Source organism: Tachypleus tridentatus, chromosome 7 (genome assembly GCF_004210375.1).
Source record: "Tachypleus tridentatus isolate NWPU-2018 chromosome 7, ASM421037v1, whole genome shotgun sequence".
NCBI classification, from domain to species: domain Eukaryota; kingdom Metazoa; phylum Arthropoda; class Merostomata; order Xiphosura; family Limulidae; genus Tachypleus; species Tachypleus tridentatus.
The window spans coordinates 107,206,814-107,225,505 of NC_134831.1; the positions used below are offsets into that span (position 1 = coordinate 107,206,814).

Consider the following 18,692-nt stretch of genomic DNA (forward strand, 5'->3'; position numbering starts at 1 on the left):
GAAACATATGAACAGAAGAATTATTAAACAGTCTACAAATTAAGAGCCCTGAACACAACGTACCTGTTAGAGAACAAGAAATCTTCAATAGCAGCTCCAAGGTCACACCACATCCCTTTGAACTGAGATGCTGAAATACAGGATGTTCAGTTAAAACTATTTCTTTATGACGAGTCTAAACCACAATTTTTAGTACTAAATCTGTTCTGTTGCAAAAACGTTTTGTCAAAATTCAATAAATATCAACAACATATTTAATATGGTTATAGATCAAATATAAATTCACTTCTTGTAGTATCAACAACATATTTAATATGGATATGAATCGAATGTAAATTCACTTCTTGTTGAATCAACAACATATTTAATATGGATATGGATCGAATATAAATTCACTTCTTGTAGTATCAACAACATATTTAATATGGATATGAATCGAATGTAAATTCACTTCTTGTAGTATCAACAACATATTTAATATGGATATGAATCGAATGTAAATTCACTTCTTGTAGAATCAACAACATATTTAATATGGATATGGATCAATATAAATTCACTTCTTGTAGTATCAACAACATATTTAATATGGATATGAATCGAATGTAAATTCACTTCTTGTAGTATCAACAACATATTTAATATGGATATGGATCGAATATAAATTCACTTCTTGTAGTATCAACAACATATTTAATATGGTTATGGATCGAATATAAATTCACTTCTTGTAGTATCAACAACATATATAATATGGTTATGGATCGAATATAAATTCACTTCTTGTAGTATCAACAACATATATAATATGGTTATGGATCGAATATAAATTCACTTCTTGTAGCTGTAAATGTACACATCACCTAGAAATATGTGCAAACAAAGACATGTGAATTTCAGGAAGAAGTACAGTCAGCCCATGCTTCTAGAAAACTTTAAAACTCCTGAACCATAGATTACAAACTCTTTACTAAAGAAATTCTCTCCATTTTCAATGATCACCGAGCACTAAGTAACATCATCATATTGTCATTAATGTACTGAATTCAATGTTTTTATTTGATATTGTTTCTATTTATTTAAATCTTTATCTGTAATAGTTACTCTTGACAATGTTACTTGTATATGTCACACATTTTATTGTACATTTCATTATATTGTCAACATTCAATACATAAACTTATTCCATACTAATTGTAAACAGAATATTATAAACTAACTCATTTTAGTTATTAATGCTGATGGTGAAATGTAAAGAAATATCTCTATTAAAGAATTGATTTTTGGAATACTATGTTTTATTTGAACTAATTTAACATACCACCAGATGAGGTGATGGTTAAGGTGCACACACAGGTTACTGCTAAATTTGATGTTTATTGTTGTATTATTTGTAACAACAGTAATTATGGTAGTAAGTCTTGTACTTTAAGATGTTGGAACAGTTGAAATCGTATTATGTATAACATCAGTTATGATGGTAGTAGGTCTTGTACTTTAAGATGTTGATACAGTTGACACAATATGGTACTTTAATAACCATACCAAACAACTTACGGTGATTTTGAGCAAGAGGAAGTCCTACATGTAGAACTTTCAGAAAAGCGTCTACAGCCAGTTTCCAAGTTGACTGAGAAGGACAGGAGTACTTCATACCCAATGGTAACCTGAGTGTCTAAGATAATTCAAAACACTGGCATGCCTTATACAGAACACTGCAACACATACTTATTACATATCATTATAATGATATCAGAATCTGGTGGGAAGGTATACATTTTAAACGTTAACACCAACCGCAATGGAAACAAACTTGAAAAAAATCTGTAGTTGGCCATGACAGTATAACAAAATGAAGAGAGAAAAACTTCTTTTATAAATCATTCATTCTCTTCTCTCTATATACTTATCTTTACTAAATGTGTTGACATACAATGTCTTTCCATTATCTACTTTCTTTTCCATATAAATATACATACATTTAGTGAATATACTTACATGTATACATCATTTCTTCAGTATGAATTCTTTATCTACAAACTTATATTTAGTGAATATTACTAGACATATAAATATTAATCTACACGTTTTGTAAGTATCGATTATGGTAATATTCATTTTATATGCATCAAAATTATCCAAATTATTCTCTTTAGGTTTATAATACTTCTCAAAGATAAAAACAAAACAAAACATTTTGACCAAAGATTTTAAGTGTTAAAACTTACAATTATTCAACAAGAAATACAAACCTTTATAATGGAATGTAGAACAGATGACTCTCTGACCATTGTCCAAGCTGCTGTTTCCTGGTAGAGTGCAACAACCATCTCTAAGGCTTTCTCCCCAAAAGGAACAAAATTCATGGTCACCCAGTCTGTCTAGAGTAGAAAAGCTTTACATTAATACAAATATTTTAAGAATAATTGTTTAATTATTGGTTTAACTCATAATAAATTTTGATTTCTGAGTTTTATTAATGATAATTCAGGTCCCTGGGACACTTCTGTTACATTATGAATTATTAGTTATTCAGATAAATTCAGCTATATCTGCTACATTATGAATTAATTACAATGGTTCAGACCCTTGTATACCTCTGCTTTTACATGAATTAGTTATCACTGTTGTGAATCTTCTATTGCATTTTATCAGCATTAAAAAGTTTTTATAAAGAGTTTTATTTTGACTTTCTGTGAAATACTGTGTGGGTGGAACATATAAAGATGTACGTGTCACATTTAACTTGGAAAGCTGTCTATAATTGTATTATCTCACCAAACATACATAATTAACAGTACTTGTTCAGGAGACTTGCTATGTACCTCATGCTCATGTATCAAGTGAGTGGAAGAAACTGATGACTCCATGTACTAAATATTTCCATACCTATGAAAACCATTTCTTATTTCTTTTGGCCCTAAGATAAACAACATTAACCAGTTGCTTTCACACCTACAAATGTGTCTCCTTTTTTGTAGGTCTATGGATAAACATCATTCACCAGTTGTTTCATTTCTATAAACATGTGTTTACTTCTTGTAGGGCCACAGATAAACAACATTCACCATTTACTTTCACATCTATAAACGTGTTTACTTTTTGTAAGCCAACAAATTAACAACAATTAAAGTTACCTTCATATTTATAAACATATTTCTAACATAACACCGGATCAAGTAAATGATAAAATACAAGAGTAAGATGCAATCTGTATTTTACACCAAAGAGTAAGATGCAATCTGTATTTTACACCAAAGAGTAAGATGCAATGTGTATTTTACACCAAATAGTTATAAGCAATGTGTATTTTACACCAAAGAGTAACAAGCAATGTGTATTTTACACCAAAGAGTAACAAGCAATCTGTATTTTACACCAAAGAATAACAAGCAATCTGTATTTTACACCAAAGAGTAAGAAGCATTCTGTGTTTTACACCAAGGAGTTACAAGCAATCTGTATTTTACACCAAAGAGGAAGATGCAATCTGTATTTTACACCAAAGAGTAAGAAGCAATCTGTATTTTACACCAAATAGTAACAAGCAATCTGTATTTTACACCAAAGAGTAAGATGCAATATGTATTTTACACCAAAGAGTAAAAAGCAATCTGTATTTTACACCAAAGAGTAAAAAGCAATCTGTATTTTACACCAAAGAGTAAAAAGCAATCTGTATTTTACACCAAAGAGTAAGAAGCAATCTGTATTTTACACCAAAGAGTAAGAAGCAATCTGTATTTTACACCAAAGAGTAAGAAGCAATCTGTATTTTACACTAAAGAGTAAGAAGCAATCTGTATTTTACACCAAAGAGTAAGATGCAATGTGTATTTTACACCAAATAGTTATAAGCAATGTGTATTTTACACCAAAGAGTAACAAGCAATCTGTATTTTACACCAAAGAATAACAAGCAATCTGTATTTTACACCAAAGAGTAAGAAGCATTCTGTGTTTTACACCAAGGAGTTACAAGCAATCTGTATTTTACACCAAAGAGGAAGATGCAATCTGTATTTTACACCAAAGAGTAAGAAGCAATCTGTATTTTACACCAAATAGTAACAAGCAATCTGTATTTTACACCAAAGAGTAAGATGCAATCTGTATTTTACACCAAAGAGTAAAAAGCAATCTGTATTTTACACCAAAGAGTAAAAAGCAATCTGTATTTTACACCAAAGAGTAAAAAGCAATCTGTATTTTACACCAAAGAGTAAAAGCAATCTGTATTTTACACCAAAGAGTAAAAAGCAATCTATATTTTACACCATGTCTCATTATCATATGCCCAACTTCCACAAACGTATAACTGAGGTATTACTATTTTATGACAGTTGTTTCTGCCTTGTCAAAACTATAATTGTACAATTTCTGTTTATTTTTGTAACTGTATTGAGTAGTGTGTATGTGAATATAAAAATATATACTTGTAGGCACGAAAATTCTTTCAAGGAAAATCTTGGACTATTACTCAACAGCTAAAACAACAATAACATGGTGTAAGTTTGCACAAACATTATAACATGGAAAAAGTACTCACTGTTGCATTTTTCAAATTAGTTACTTGACGAGTGTGTAACTTGCCATATGGAGGTGCATGACAAGAATAGCTTACAAACACTAGAAGCTGCTGATAAAGTGAAGGGATCAAACCTCTAATGTTTTCACTTCCAGACAGGGCCTCCTGGAACCAAGTATAAAAGAAAGATGTTAAATGATATTAATAAACACTATGTTTCATAAACATAACAATTATATATTACCAGACCAAAAGTAACTTTAATAATTCATTGCAGTGGGTACTAATTATTTAAAAATACACCACACAAAAGAAGCACAACAATGTAAAAAAAAAAAAAACGTTCTGAGATGAACCCTGCAGAAAACTATAATTAAACCAAATATCATATTATGAATTATTTGTTCCTACTGCTCTTTACTCTTCCTCTTATATTCTCACTCAAATATCATACTATGAATTATTTGTTCCTACTGCTCTTTACTTTTCCTGTTATATTCTCACACAAATATCATACTATGAATTATTTGTTCCTACTGCTCTTTACTCTTCCTGTTATATTCTCACACAAATATCATACTATGAATTATTTGTTCCTACTGCTCTTTACTCTTCCTGTTATATTCTCACACAAATATCATACTATGAATTATTTGTTCCTACTGCTCTTAACTCTTCCTGTTATATTCTCACACAAAAATCATACTATGGATTATTTGTTCCTACTGCTCTTTACTCTTCCTGTTATATTCTCACACAAATATCATACTATGAATTATTTGTTCCTACTGCTCTTTACTCTTCCTGTTATATTCTCACACAAATATCATACTTTGAATTATTTGTTCCTACTGCTCTTAACTCTTCCTGTTATATTCTCACACAAAAATCATACTATGGATTATTTGTTTCTACTGCTCTTTACTCTTCCTGTTATAACCTCACACAAATATCATACTATGAATTATTTGTCTCTACTGCTCTTTACTCTTCCTGTTATATTCTCACACAAATATCATACTATGAATTATTTGTTCCTACTGCTCTTTACTCTTCCTGTTATATTCTCACACAAATATCATACTATGAATTATTTGTTCCTACTGCTCTTTACTCTTCCTGTTATATTCTCACACAAATATCATACTATGAATTATTTGTTCCTACTGCTCTTTACTCTTCCTGTTATATTCTCACTCAAATATCATACTATGAATTATTTGTTCCTACTGCTCTTTACTCTTCCTGTTATATTCTCACACAAATATCATACTATGAATTATTTGTTTCTACTGCTCTTTACTCTTCCTGTTATATTCTCACACAAATATCATACTATGAATTATTTGTTCCTACTGCTCTTTACTCTTCCTGTTATATTCTCACACAAATATCATACTATGAATTATTTGTTCCTACTGCTCTTTACTCTTCCTGTTATATTCTCACACAAATATCATACTATGAATTATTTGTTCCTACTGCTCTTTACTCTTCCTGTTATATTCTCACACAAATATCATACTTTGAATTATTCGTTCCTACTGCTCTTAACTCTTCCTGTTATATTCTCACACAAATATCATACTTTGAATTATTTGTTCCTACTGCTCTGTACTCTTCCTGTTATATTCTCACACAAATATCATACTTTGAATTATTCGTTCCTACTGCTCTTAACTCTTCCTGTTATATTCTCACACAAAAATCATACTATGGATTATTTGTTTCTACTGCTCTTTACTCTTCCTGTTATAACCTCACACAAATATCATACTATGAATTATTTGTCTCTACTGCTCTTTACTCTTCCTGTTATATTCTCACACAAATATCATACTATGAATTATTTGTTCCTACTGCTCTTTACTCTTCCTGTTATAACCTCACACAAATATCATACTATGAATTATTTGTTCCTACTGCTCTTTACTCTTCCTGTTATATTCTCACTCAAATATCATACTATGAATTATTTGTTCCTACTGCTTTACTCTTCCTGTTATATTCTCAAATATCCTGAATTATTTGTTCCTACTGCTCTTTACTCTTCCTGTTATATTCTCACACAAATATCATACTATGAATTATTTGTTTCTACTGCTCTTTACTCTTCCTGTTATATTCTCACACAAATATCATACTATGAATTATTTGTTCCTACTGCTCTTTACTCTTCCTGTTATATTCTCACACAAATATCATACTATGAATTATTTGTTCCTACTGCTCTTTACTCTTCCTGTTATATTCTCACACAAATATCATACTATGAATTATTTGTTTCTACTGCTCTTTACTCTTCCTGTTATATCCTCACACAAATACCATTCCTCTCTTTCAAATCTCATCAACTTACAAATATAATTTACTCAGGAGAAAACTGTTATTCCTAGAGTCAATATGCTGATAATGACTGTTAAAGTATGAATTTACTCGGTACTGTTATACCTAGTATTAACATGGTGACACTAGCTGCTAAAGTATGAATTTCCTTAGTAGACTGTTATATCTAGTATTAATATGGTGACACTAGCTGCTAAAGTATGAATTTACTTAGTAGACAGTTATATCTAGTAATAATATGGTGACAATAGCTGATGAAGTATGAATTTACTCAGTACACTTATATCTAGTATTAATATGGTGACACTAGATGTTGAAATATAAATTTACTTATTAGACTGTTATATCTAGTATTAATATGGTGACACTAGCTGCTAAAGTATGAATTTACTCAGTACACTTATATCTAATATTAATATGGTGACATTAGCTGTTGAACAATGAATTTACTCGGTACTGTTATATCTAGTATTAATATGGTGACATTAGCTGTTGAACTATGCATTTACTCAGTACTGTTATATCTAATATTAAAATGGTGACACTATGTGGAGGTTTAATAAATTCTTGATTAAACACTCATATAATGTTTATTTTAATCCTTGTCACTATTGTCTTCCTGACTCGATTGCTACATGACACTGATACTCCTTGTCACTATTGTCTTCCTGACTCGCGTGCTACATGACACTGATACTCCTTGTGACACTGAGTGCTACATGACACTGATACTCCTTGTCACTGTAGTCTTCCTAACTTGATTGCTACATGACACTGATACTCCTTGTCACTGTAACCTTCTTGACTGGAGTACTACACAACTATTATACTCCTTGTCACTGTAGTCTTCCTGGCTGGATTGCTATATGGCTCTTATACTAATTGTTACTATTGTCTTCCTGACTCGATTCCTACATGGCTCTTACACTCCTTGTCATTGTAGTCTTCCTGACTCGAGTGCTACACGATTCTTATACTCCTTTTCACTGTAGTCTTCCTGACTCGAGTGCTACATGATTCTTATACTCCTTGTCACTGTAGTCTTCCTGACTCAAGTGCTACACAATTCTTATACTCCTTGTCACTGTAGTCTTCCTAAATCAAGTGCTACACGATTCTTATACTCCTTGTCACTATTGTCTTCCTGACTGGAGAACTAAACGATTCTTATGCTCCTTGCCACTGTAGCCTTCCTGAATTGAGTGCTACACGATTCTTATACTTCTTTGTCACTATTGTCTTCCTGACCTTGTACACTATACTCTTGTCACTGTCTTCCTGACTCAAGTGCTACATGACACTTATACTCCTTGTCACTGTAGTCTTCCTGACTTGATTGCTACACGATTCTTATACTCCTTGTCACTATTGTCTTCCTGACTGGAGAACTAAACGATTCTTATGCTCCTTGCCACTGTAGCCTTCCTGAATTGAGTGCTACACGATTCTTATACTTCTTTGTCACTATTGTCTTCCTGACTGGAGAACTAAACGATTCTTATACTCCTTGTCACTGTAGTCTTCCTGACTCAAGTGCTACACGATTCTTATACTCCTTGTCACTGTAGTCTTCCTGACTCGAGTGCTACACGATTCTTATACTCCTTGTCACTGTAGTCTTCCTGACTCAAGTGCTACACGATTCTTATACTCCTTGTCACTGTTGTCTTCCTGACTCAAGTGCTACATGATTCTTATACTCCTTGTCACTGTTGTCTTCCTGACTCAAGTGCTACATGACTCTTGTACTCCTTGTCACTGTAGTCTTCCTGACTCGATTGCTACATGACACTGATACTCCTTGTCACTATTGTCTTCCTGACTCGAGTGCTACATGACACTGATACTCCTTGTCACTGTAGTCTTCCTAACTTGATTGCTACATGACACTGATACTCCTTGTCACTGTAGTCTTCTTGACTCAAGTGCTACACAATTCTTATACTCCTTGTCACTGTAGTCTTCCTGGCTGGATTGCTATATGGCTCTTATACTAATTGTTACTATTGTCTTCCTGACTCGAGTGCTACATGGCTCTTACACTCCTTGTCACTATTGTCTTCCTGACTCAAGTGCTACATGGTTCTTATACTCCTTGTCACTGTAGTCTTCCTGACTCGAGTGCTACATGATTCTTATACTCCTTGTCACTGTAGTCTTCCTGACTCAAGTGCTACATGATTCTTATACTCCTTGTCACTGTAGTCTTCCTAAATCAAGTGCTACATGATTCTTATACTCCTTATCACTGTAGTCTTCCTGACTCAAGTGCTACATGACTCTTGTACTCCTTATCACTGTAGTCTTCCTGACTCAAGTGCTACATGACTCTTGTACTCTTTGTAACTATCGTCTTCCTAACTGGAGAACTACATGACTCTTATGCTCCTTGCCACTGTAGCCTCCTGACTCGAGTGCTACATGACTGTTCTATTCCTTGTCACTACTGTCTTCCTGACTAGAGTGCTATGACTCTTATACTCCTTGTTGCAGTAGTCTTCTTCAGTACTGTGTGTTTCAACAGACCATTTACATTCCACTGTATTTATGCTCAATAGGTTAACTCTCTACTATGCATTTGTAATCAGCAGGTTAACTCTCCACTGTGGGTTTGTGTGTGTGTGTGTGTGTGTGCTCAATCCCCTTCCTGTGTATGTGTGTGATCTGCAAAGAAACAATTTGGGGTAGGTGGGACCTACCCAGGTCGTAAGCACAGGAGTATTCGTGAGAGTAATTATAGTGTAATTTTTGATAATGTACAAGTAACTTTACAAAATCTTGAAAAATTACTGGTAAGGTTGACAAGACTTACATAAAGAATTAGGTTTTTACATTGACTACCCAAGTTTGTGTTTTGTTTGTTATAATTAATTAGGTTTCTACATTGACTACCCAAGTTTGTGTTTTGTTTGTTATAATTAATTAGGTTTTTACATTGACTACCCAAGTTTGTGTTTTGTTTGTTATAATTAATTAGGTTTTTACATTGACTACCCAAGTTTGTGTTTTTTACATAAAGAATTAGGTTTTTACATTGACTACCCAAGTTTGTGTTTTTTACATAAAGAATTAGGTTTTTACATTGACTACCCAAGTTTGTGTTTTTTTTGTTATAATTAATTAGGTTTTTACATTGACTACCCAAGTTTGTGTTTTGTTTGTTATAATTTGCTCAGGAATGTTTTCCTTCAGATTGCTGGATAACAAATCAAGTATAGTTTTATTCAAAATTTTTGACAATTACCCAGAAGGATGTAGAGATTACGTGCATGAAACCCGACAATTTTCAAATAAAGAAAATATTGTTAACCTTAAAACCTGAAATACTTTGCAATAAAACTATATTTGATCTGTTATTTTATTAATGTTAGCTCTGTATAGTGTTGGAAAACTATCATGAAATAAATGTAAACTTTGTCATTTTAGTTTGTTTTAGAACAAAAATATATATTTCTTTCATTATCTTACTGAAACTTGTTCAGTAACAAGTTTGTAACAATAAATTTTTTTGTAACAATAAATACTGAAAACAGATGAAAAATAAAAACTGATAATTCAATATTTTTAACCCTTATTTTCTTAACTGTAAAATTACAATTGATTCTCCAGGTTGTAGGTTAGTAATCAAAGTATAACAAAAATAAAGGTTGCAAGGACAAAAAATAAATTGTATAGCATTGTTAGTATTCATAAAATATCTACAAACTTAGTTTACACTTTTAATTTTATTCTATGTAGCTGTTTGTCTATTCTTTTCACTTCCAAATTAGTTTACATTTTTTAAATTTTATATTATGTAGTTATTTTAAATTCTAGATTAATGATGTGAGAAATATCAGTTTGTAATTCACATGAATCTACAGCCATATTGTGGCTGTAAAACAAAACGTAATCTGACCAAACTCGGAAGTTAAAGTATCAGTGTGACACACAAATATTAATATTTGGTTCTTTTATATTTACTTTCAAATTAAGAAATTAACTGATGTATAATATTAAAATTTCACACCAAGTTTATTGACATACATTCCTCAAATAGTAGTTCAATAAAATTTTAAATGTAAGTGTACAAATGTGAAGATATGCCCTCTGACCTCTAGCTATCTGTATATCATCAGACCACAAAAGAAACTGTCTTCTTAAGACAGTCACTTTGCATTGTATTCCATTCCTCTCATTATGGATATACAATCTAGATTATCCATCATCAAAGCATTTTCTAATGTCTATATGTTCAGAAAGAAAACTACATACTTATGCAGTAAGGAATACATCATTGAGTAAACATTATTAAGAAATAAAGAAGGAATCTTATCAAAACTGCATACAATCTTTATAATAAAAAACTTACCTTCTGTACTGTTTCTATAGCTTGAAGTATAGCTAACTGCAATGAGGTCAAGACTACTTCTCCAAGCGAAGGAAGAATAAATGGTGACGCCTCTCCATGCACAGGGACAGCCACAGCTTGGTGAAGAACTGTAGCTAACTTCTTAAAATCTGGCCCAACAAAGCTAACAATAAATACAAACCTTTAGATTATATATCAGGTAGTTACACCTAGTAAATTATATTTTAGTGATTCTGAAAGAAGTTTTACTTTGTGAATTCATGATGAAGAAAAAATCTACATGGACTGCAAAAAGCTGTTGAAAACCTAGATCTATTACAAAGAATCTGTTGCTCTGTTAGAACTGGTTAGCAGATAGTTAGATAGACAGTTTCACATTTTGTTTTCTACACTAACACCACATTATGTGGAAAATTTCATAATTTGTTTTCTACACTAACACCACATTATGTGGAAAATTTCATATTTTGTTTTCTACACTAACACTAAATTAGGTGAATAGTTTTGTGACATTTTATTTTCTATATAAAGCCTACATTAACTCAGAACAGCTGGCATTGGTATTAACATTTTTACTAATACAGCAGAGAACAATGTTTTGACTTTCCAAGAGAAATTGGTTCTCTGCTTTATTAGTAAAAGTGTTAATACCCATATCAGATGTTCTGAGATACATTTTTATTTGAAGTGGTTTTCTTGTGATCAAGAAACACTAATTAGGTGGATAGTTTCATGATACTTTGTATTCTACACTAACACAATAGGTAGATAGTTCCATACTTGGTTTTCTACACTAACACCACATTATGTGGATAGTTTCATGATATTTTGTTTTCTATGCTAACACCACATTATGTGGATAGTTTCATGATATTTTGTTTTCTACACTAACACCACATTATGTGGATAGTTTCATGATATTTTGTTTTCTACACTAACACCACATTATGTAAATAGTTTCATGATATTTTCTTTTCTACACTAACACCACATTAGGTGGATAGTTTCATGATATTTTGTTTTCTACACTAACACTACATTATGTGGATAGTTTCATATTTTGTTTTCTACACTAACACCACATTATGTGGATAGTTTCATGATATTTTGTTTTCTACACTAACACCACATTATGTGGATAGTTTCATATTTTGTTTTCTACACTAAAACCACATTATGTAAATAGTTTCATGATATTTTCTTTTCTACACTAACACCACATTAGGTGGATAGTTTCATGATGTTTCGTTTTCTACAATAACACCACATCAGATGGATAGTTTAATGATATATTGTTTTCTACACTAACACCACATTACGTGGATAGTTTCATGACATTTTGTTTTCTACACTAACACCACATTATGTGGATAGTTTCATGATATTTTGTTTTCTATACTAACACCACATTATGTGAATAGTTTCATGACATTTTGTTTTCTACACTAACACCACATTATGTGCATAGTTTCATGATATTTCATTTTCTACACTAACACCACATTATGTGCATAGTTTCATGATATTTCATTTTCTACACTAACACCACATTGAGTGGATAGTTTCATGATATTTTGTTTTCTACACTAACACCACATCAGATGGATAGTTTAATGATACTTTGTTTTCTACACTAACACCACATTACGTGGATAGTTTCATGATATTTTGTTTTCTACACTAACACCACATTAGATGGATAGTTACATGATATTTTGTTTTCTGCACTAACAACACATTATGTGGATAGTTTCATGATATTTTGTTTTCTACACTAACAACACATTATGTGGATAGTTTCATGATATTTTGTTTTCTGCACTAACAACATATTATGTGGATAGTTTCATGATATTTTGCTTTCTACACTAACACCACATTATGTGGATAGTTTCATGATCTTTTGCTTTCTACACTAACACCACATTATGTGGATAGTTTCATGATATTTTGTTTTCTACACTAACACCATATTAGGTGGAGAGTCTCAGGTTATTTTGTTTTCTACACTAACACCACATTAAGTGGATAGTTTCATGATATTTTGTTTTCTACACTAACACTACATTATGTGGATGGTTTCATGATATTTTGTTTTGTACACTAACACTACATTAAGTGGATAGTTTCATGATATTTTGTTTTCTACACTAACACCACATTATGTGGATAGTTTCATGATATTTTGTTTTCTACAGTAACACCATATTAGGTGGAGAGTCCCAGGTTATTTTGTTTTCTACACTAACACCACATTAAGTGGATAGTTTCATGATATTTTGTTTTCTACACTAACACTACATTATGTGGATGGTTTCATGATATTTTGTTTTGTACACTAACACTACATTAAGTGGATAGTTTCATGATATTTTGTTTTCTACACTAACACTACATTATGTGGATGGTTTCATGATATTTTGTTTTCTACACTAACACTACATTATGTGGATGGTTTCATGATATTTTGTTTTCTACACTAACACTACATTATGTGGATGGTTTCATGATATTTTGTTTTGTACACTAACACTACATGATGTGGATAGTTTTATATTTTTTCTGTACTTTAGTCACACCATTTTATTGTTTTTTGGACAAGGGAAGATGTTCAAACACTAAAACTAGATTGTGATGATATTTCACTGTTTGGAGAAAGAAATTCTAGGCTCATAACACCTAAGTGGAGGACATTGTGAAAGAACAAAAACCACTTTTAATGAACAAGTAATTTTTATACAGGTAATGGCATATCAAAGCTGGTTTTACAATTAATGAAGTTTCTTTTACTCACCGAGGTTTGATGTGATTAAAGAGAAGAGGGAAAATCTGGACCAGAGCTGTTAAAAAAGGTTGAGAAGGAATATAAAAAATGGAAAGGTCATTCTTTGCAGTGGCTTCCTCAACTAAGTGATCAGGTGGAGGTTTAGTATTATCAATTCCAATGTTGTACCACACTTTCCAAGCTGTTGACCATAAGGAAGGCTGGCTAAAACCACCACCATTCAAAGAAAAAATCTTACATAAATACACACTAAAAACTCATGACTATCATTTTCATTTTTTCAAATGCATACCAAAGGTATTTCCTTTAACAGTTAATGGAAAATCTTTTATTTAGCTAAGTTTTGTTATATCACATTTTGTTTAAAGTTTATACAATAGCAAACAAAAGCCATTGAAAGAGCAACATTTTCCACAATAGTAGACTATTCATTAAAGTTATAGGTAAAAACTGCATTGTTGGAACAAAAACAAGGTACACTGTTAAAAGAAGTAATGAGTTGCTAAGAATGACAGTAAATTATTTCTCTCAACCTGGGATTGGTCAAATGACTGACCATGTGACCTCATTGTATTCATTTAAAGTATTTGTAGATTTAATATTACTAACTTTCAAAAAATTGTATATATCTTCACAAAACTTGACTGTCTTTCAATTGACATTATAGATATTTCCATTTCAAAAATAATAATTTTAATGAAGTATTTTTAATAAACTAAAGATTTGTCCATGAATTTATTAGGTATTTGTTTTGACTAGTCCATGTGAAAAGTAAATTTTCATGTGAAGATTAACCATATTATTCTTCTTATCAAAAATCTCAAATTTCCTTTATGCAATCTCCAAAACTTCCTATATACATTTCAAACATTTATATTCAGTAAAACTATATTTTATCTGTTATTTTCTCTACCTTATCTCAAAATGGGATAACTCAATTTGATCAATGTCATAACCAAGAGAATAAAAAAATTTAAATGATCCTTTTTTCTGTCTATATCATAACAGTATAAACTATTATAACTAAATTGTATTGTTTTGAACCATGTCTAACTACTATTCACGTCATAGTAAGTTGTAAATCACCTGGGGCACATGCACCTCACACCACACTATCAAATTACATGCTGCTCAGGTGAAATATTTTTATTATATTATCAACCTAATCTTAACTAAATCCCTATTTTTACATTCTAGTTACTTTTATAATAATAAATAAAGGATGAATGTGAACAACAAGAAATAAAGTACTCATCCAATCTTCTTTATTCATGTCATCAAATGTTGAGGACATTTAAGCCTAATATTTTAATTGTAGTAGTGCAAAAAATAAGTTTTATTTAATTAAATAATCAACAGAGAACACAGACTAATAATATGAAAAAAGGAAACAAATTCCCCTCTCTCAACTTTCTAATTATGTGAAAAGAGCCATTACAGATTAATCCAAGCTAGTTGTTAAGTTTCTCACTGAAAAGTTACATGTACTTTGGGTGGAACTGGCTATTATATGTTCAAAACACAAAGTTACACAGCATGTCATTTGACAGATAAAAACCTTGACTTTCTATTGGTTACAGGTTAATATATAATTAAAGGTACAAGAGAATTATTAACATATCCTGAAAGGGAGAATACGACAGGTGTGTTTTCAAGAAGGAGTCTTATTTTCTATTTGATATTTATGTAACCAAACAGTATTCAAGGATATAAAAATTACAGTTTGTCTGAGCAATGACAATTCTATAATAGATGACAGAAAAAACATGATTTCTGTTACGTGTAATACCAGGGGTAATTAATGTTTTTTTAAAAATACTTCCTTGTAAAAGTATGAATTTAAAATTTATATTCTTAAAATATGGATTAATAACAATTTTATGCTACATTAATTGGTATACCATAAAGTAGGTCAATTGAATTTTGAAGGTAAGACAATAAAACTTTGTCATGTATAGAGAAGGATACCTGAGAACAGAGGATTATACTGATTCCACCTATTAAACATGTTACTAGGAATGGTATTTAACAAGTGTTTTCACAATAGAACATGTTTCTACAAAAGATATTGAAGCAGTCTTACTTAACCAAGTACCTTTTTAAGAATATTACTGTATTATAATTTTTTTACAAAATCAAACACCCTGAGAGAAGTGTAATGTTGTTACTAAATAACATGTTACTAAAAATGACACTGTATTGTAATGTTTTTACTAAATAACATGTTACTAAGAATGATACTGTATTGTAATGTTTGTACTAAACATTTCTAAGAATGATAGTCAGAGGTAACATTTGTAGTTAAGAACATGTTACTTAGAATGATAGTGAGTGGTAATGTTTGCACTAAAAACATGTTACTAAAAATGACACTGTATTGTAATGTTTGTACTAAAAATATGTCACTAAGAATGACAATGAATAGTAATGTTTATACTAAACTACATGTTATTAAGAATGATGATAGTGAGTTGTGATAGTTGTACTAAACAACATTATTAAGAACAATAGTGAGTGGTATTGTTAGTAATAAGAAACATGTTACAAAGAATGATAGTAAATGGTAATGTTTGAATTAAACAACATGTTACTAAGAATGATACTGCACTATAATGTTTCTACTAAACAATATGTTACTAAGAATGATACTATATTCTAACGCTTGTACTAAACAACATTTACTAAGAATGATACTGTATTGTAATGTTTGCACAAAACATGTGAAAAATGTTACTGTACTGTAATGTTTGTCCAAAACAACATGTTACTAAGAATGATACTGTATGGTAATGTTTGTACTGAACAACATGTTACTAAATATGATACTATATTGTAATCTTTGTCCAACACAACATACTCTGAGAATGATACTGTATTGTAATGTTTGTACTAAATACCATGTTACTAAGAATGATACTGTATTGTAATCTTTGTCCAACACAACATGCTCTGAGAATGATACTGTATTATAATGTTTGTATTAAACATGTTACATAGAATGATAATGTTTGTACTAAACATGCTACTGTATTGTACTATTTATACTAAACATGTTACTAATAATTATACTATATTGTAATGTTTGTCTAAAACATGTTACTAAGAATGATACTGTATTGTAATGTTTGTCCAAAACATGTTTCTAAGAGTTATACTGCATTGTAATGTTTGTACTAAACATTACTAAGAATGATACTGTATTGCAATGTTTGTCCAAAACAACATGTTACTAAGAATGATACATATTGTAATGTTTGTAGTAAACAATATGTTACTTAGAATGATAGTGAGTTGTAATGTTTGTATTAAACAACATATTACTAAGAATGATAATGTAATGTTTGTAATAAACAATGTTACTAAGAATTATACTGAAAATACATATTTTCCTTTCCTAAAAAAATGTATGCCTGACAGATACACACTTCTGTGAGAGGTTTGGATACCACTAGCCTTGAAGGAACTTCAACCTTATTTCATAAGAATTTACGTGAAATGCACTAAAGCAGGATGATGTCATAATGCAAAAGTCCCCACCAACAGGAAGGTGGTGCAAAATGTTCTCCTGTGTGCTTGCATATGTGCAATTTCATTCTTCACTACAGAAGCTGTTCATCAGAAGTTGGAAGAATTGGTGGGAATGTATCTAGAAATGACTATCTATCAGAAATACAGTTTTGAGCAAGGCAAATGATAACTTCTGAGACAGTATACCCCTCGCCAAATATATTTGCTAGAATCCCATGTTGAAATGTTGTGACTGGAACAAAAATTGCTTAGATAAACCATTGTCAGCAAACACCTAAAGAGAGTCCATAGGTGTGACACCTGATGGTAGGGACTTTAAGGAACATACTTGTGGTAGACTAGATCTTCATCCACATAGAAAAAAAGGGAAGAGGCAAGGAAGCCAAATCTGTGTCATGGGGAAGAGTGGAATGTGAACCTGACCATCCATCGAAGTTGTCGTTATACATAGTGTAGTTGGGGTATGCACTTTCAGACATTACCTTACATGCACACCTCAACTTTGAGAGAGACTCCAGGTATGGAAAGAGGGCATATTGTCATGTGATACTGATACTTTTGTATGCCTTGACTCTACTGGTAGACTATGAAACTAACATTAGAGTGCACTGTAATTATGCAGTCTGGATCCACAAATGTGTGTTATCACTTAACAGATACAAGCTACAGGAAGAAATGTTATATATATATGTATGTATAGTACAACCATAAAATATTCAAGCCATAAACCAAAACACATTAACATAAAATAACATACACTGCATAATTTTAGAAAAGGAAATTAGGGCACAAGTTACAACATGGAATTATAAAATGTATCCTAAGTTTTTGGATGTGACTGAGGATGTGACCCCCATTCTGGTGGGGATACACTGTCTATCAGTCTTAACCTCAAAAGATAAAAAAATAATAAATGAATAAAGAAAAAGAAAAATAAGGTACTACCATTTGGGGGTAAGTAAGATAAAACTTACCTCTCTGAAGTTAGCATTCCTGTCCCCCATATGGTAAAGACACTAATTAACACATCAGCAAAGCAATAATTTATTGTGACTGGTTTACTTTTATATGCAGCTTAAGGTGTATATTCCCATAAAGTAGTGCCAAGTTCTTAAATGGTCATATTCTTAACTAAAAATAATTTTTAGTAGGAT

General features: G+C 31.2%; 1 protein-coding gene across 4 annotated transcripts in view; it reads right to left on the reverse strand.

Moving 5' to 3' along the window:
- Nucleotides 1-18,692, reverse strand: part of mon2 (Mon2 homolog, regulator of endosome-to-Golgi trafficking) — a 130,102-nt gene that overhangs the window by 6,198 nt on the left and 105,212 nt on the right. For all 4 annotated transcript variants that reach the window (XM_076513447.1, XM_076513444.1, XM_076513445.1 and 1 more), the window contains exons 26-31: nt 14,020-14,214; nt 11,226-11,388; nt 4,550-4,693; nt 2,253-2,381; nt 1,558-1,675; nt 64-130 (exon numbers count right to left, since the gene is read on the reverse strand). In XM_076513447.1, coding sequence (XP_076369562.1) covers nt 64-130; nt 1,558-1,675; nt 2,253-2,381; nt 4,550-4,693; nt 11,226-11,388; nt 14,020-14,214 — 816 coding nt within the window. The remainder of the gene's footprint in view (nt 1-63; nt 131-1,557; nt 1,676-2,252; nt 2,382-4,549; nt 4,694-11,225; nt 11,389-14,019; nt 14,215-18,692) is intronic.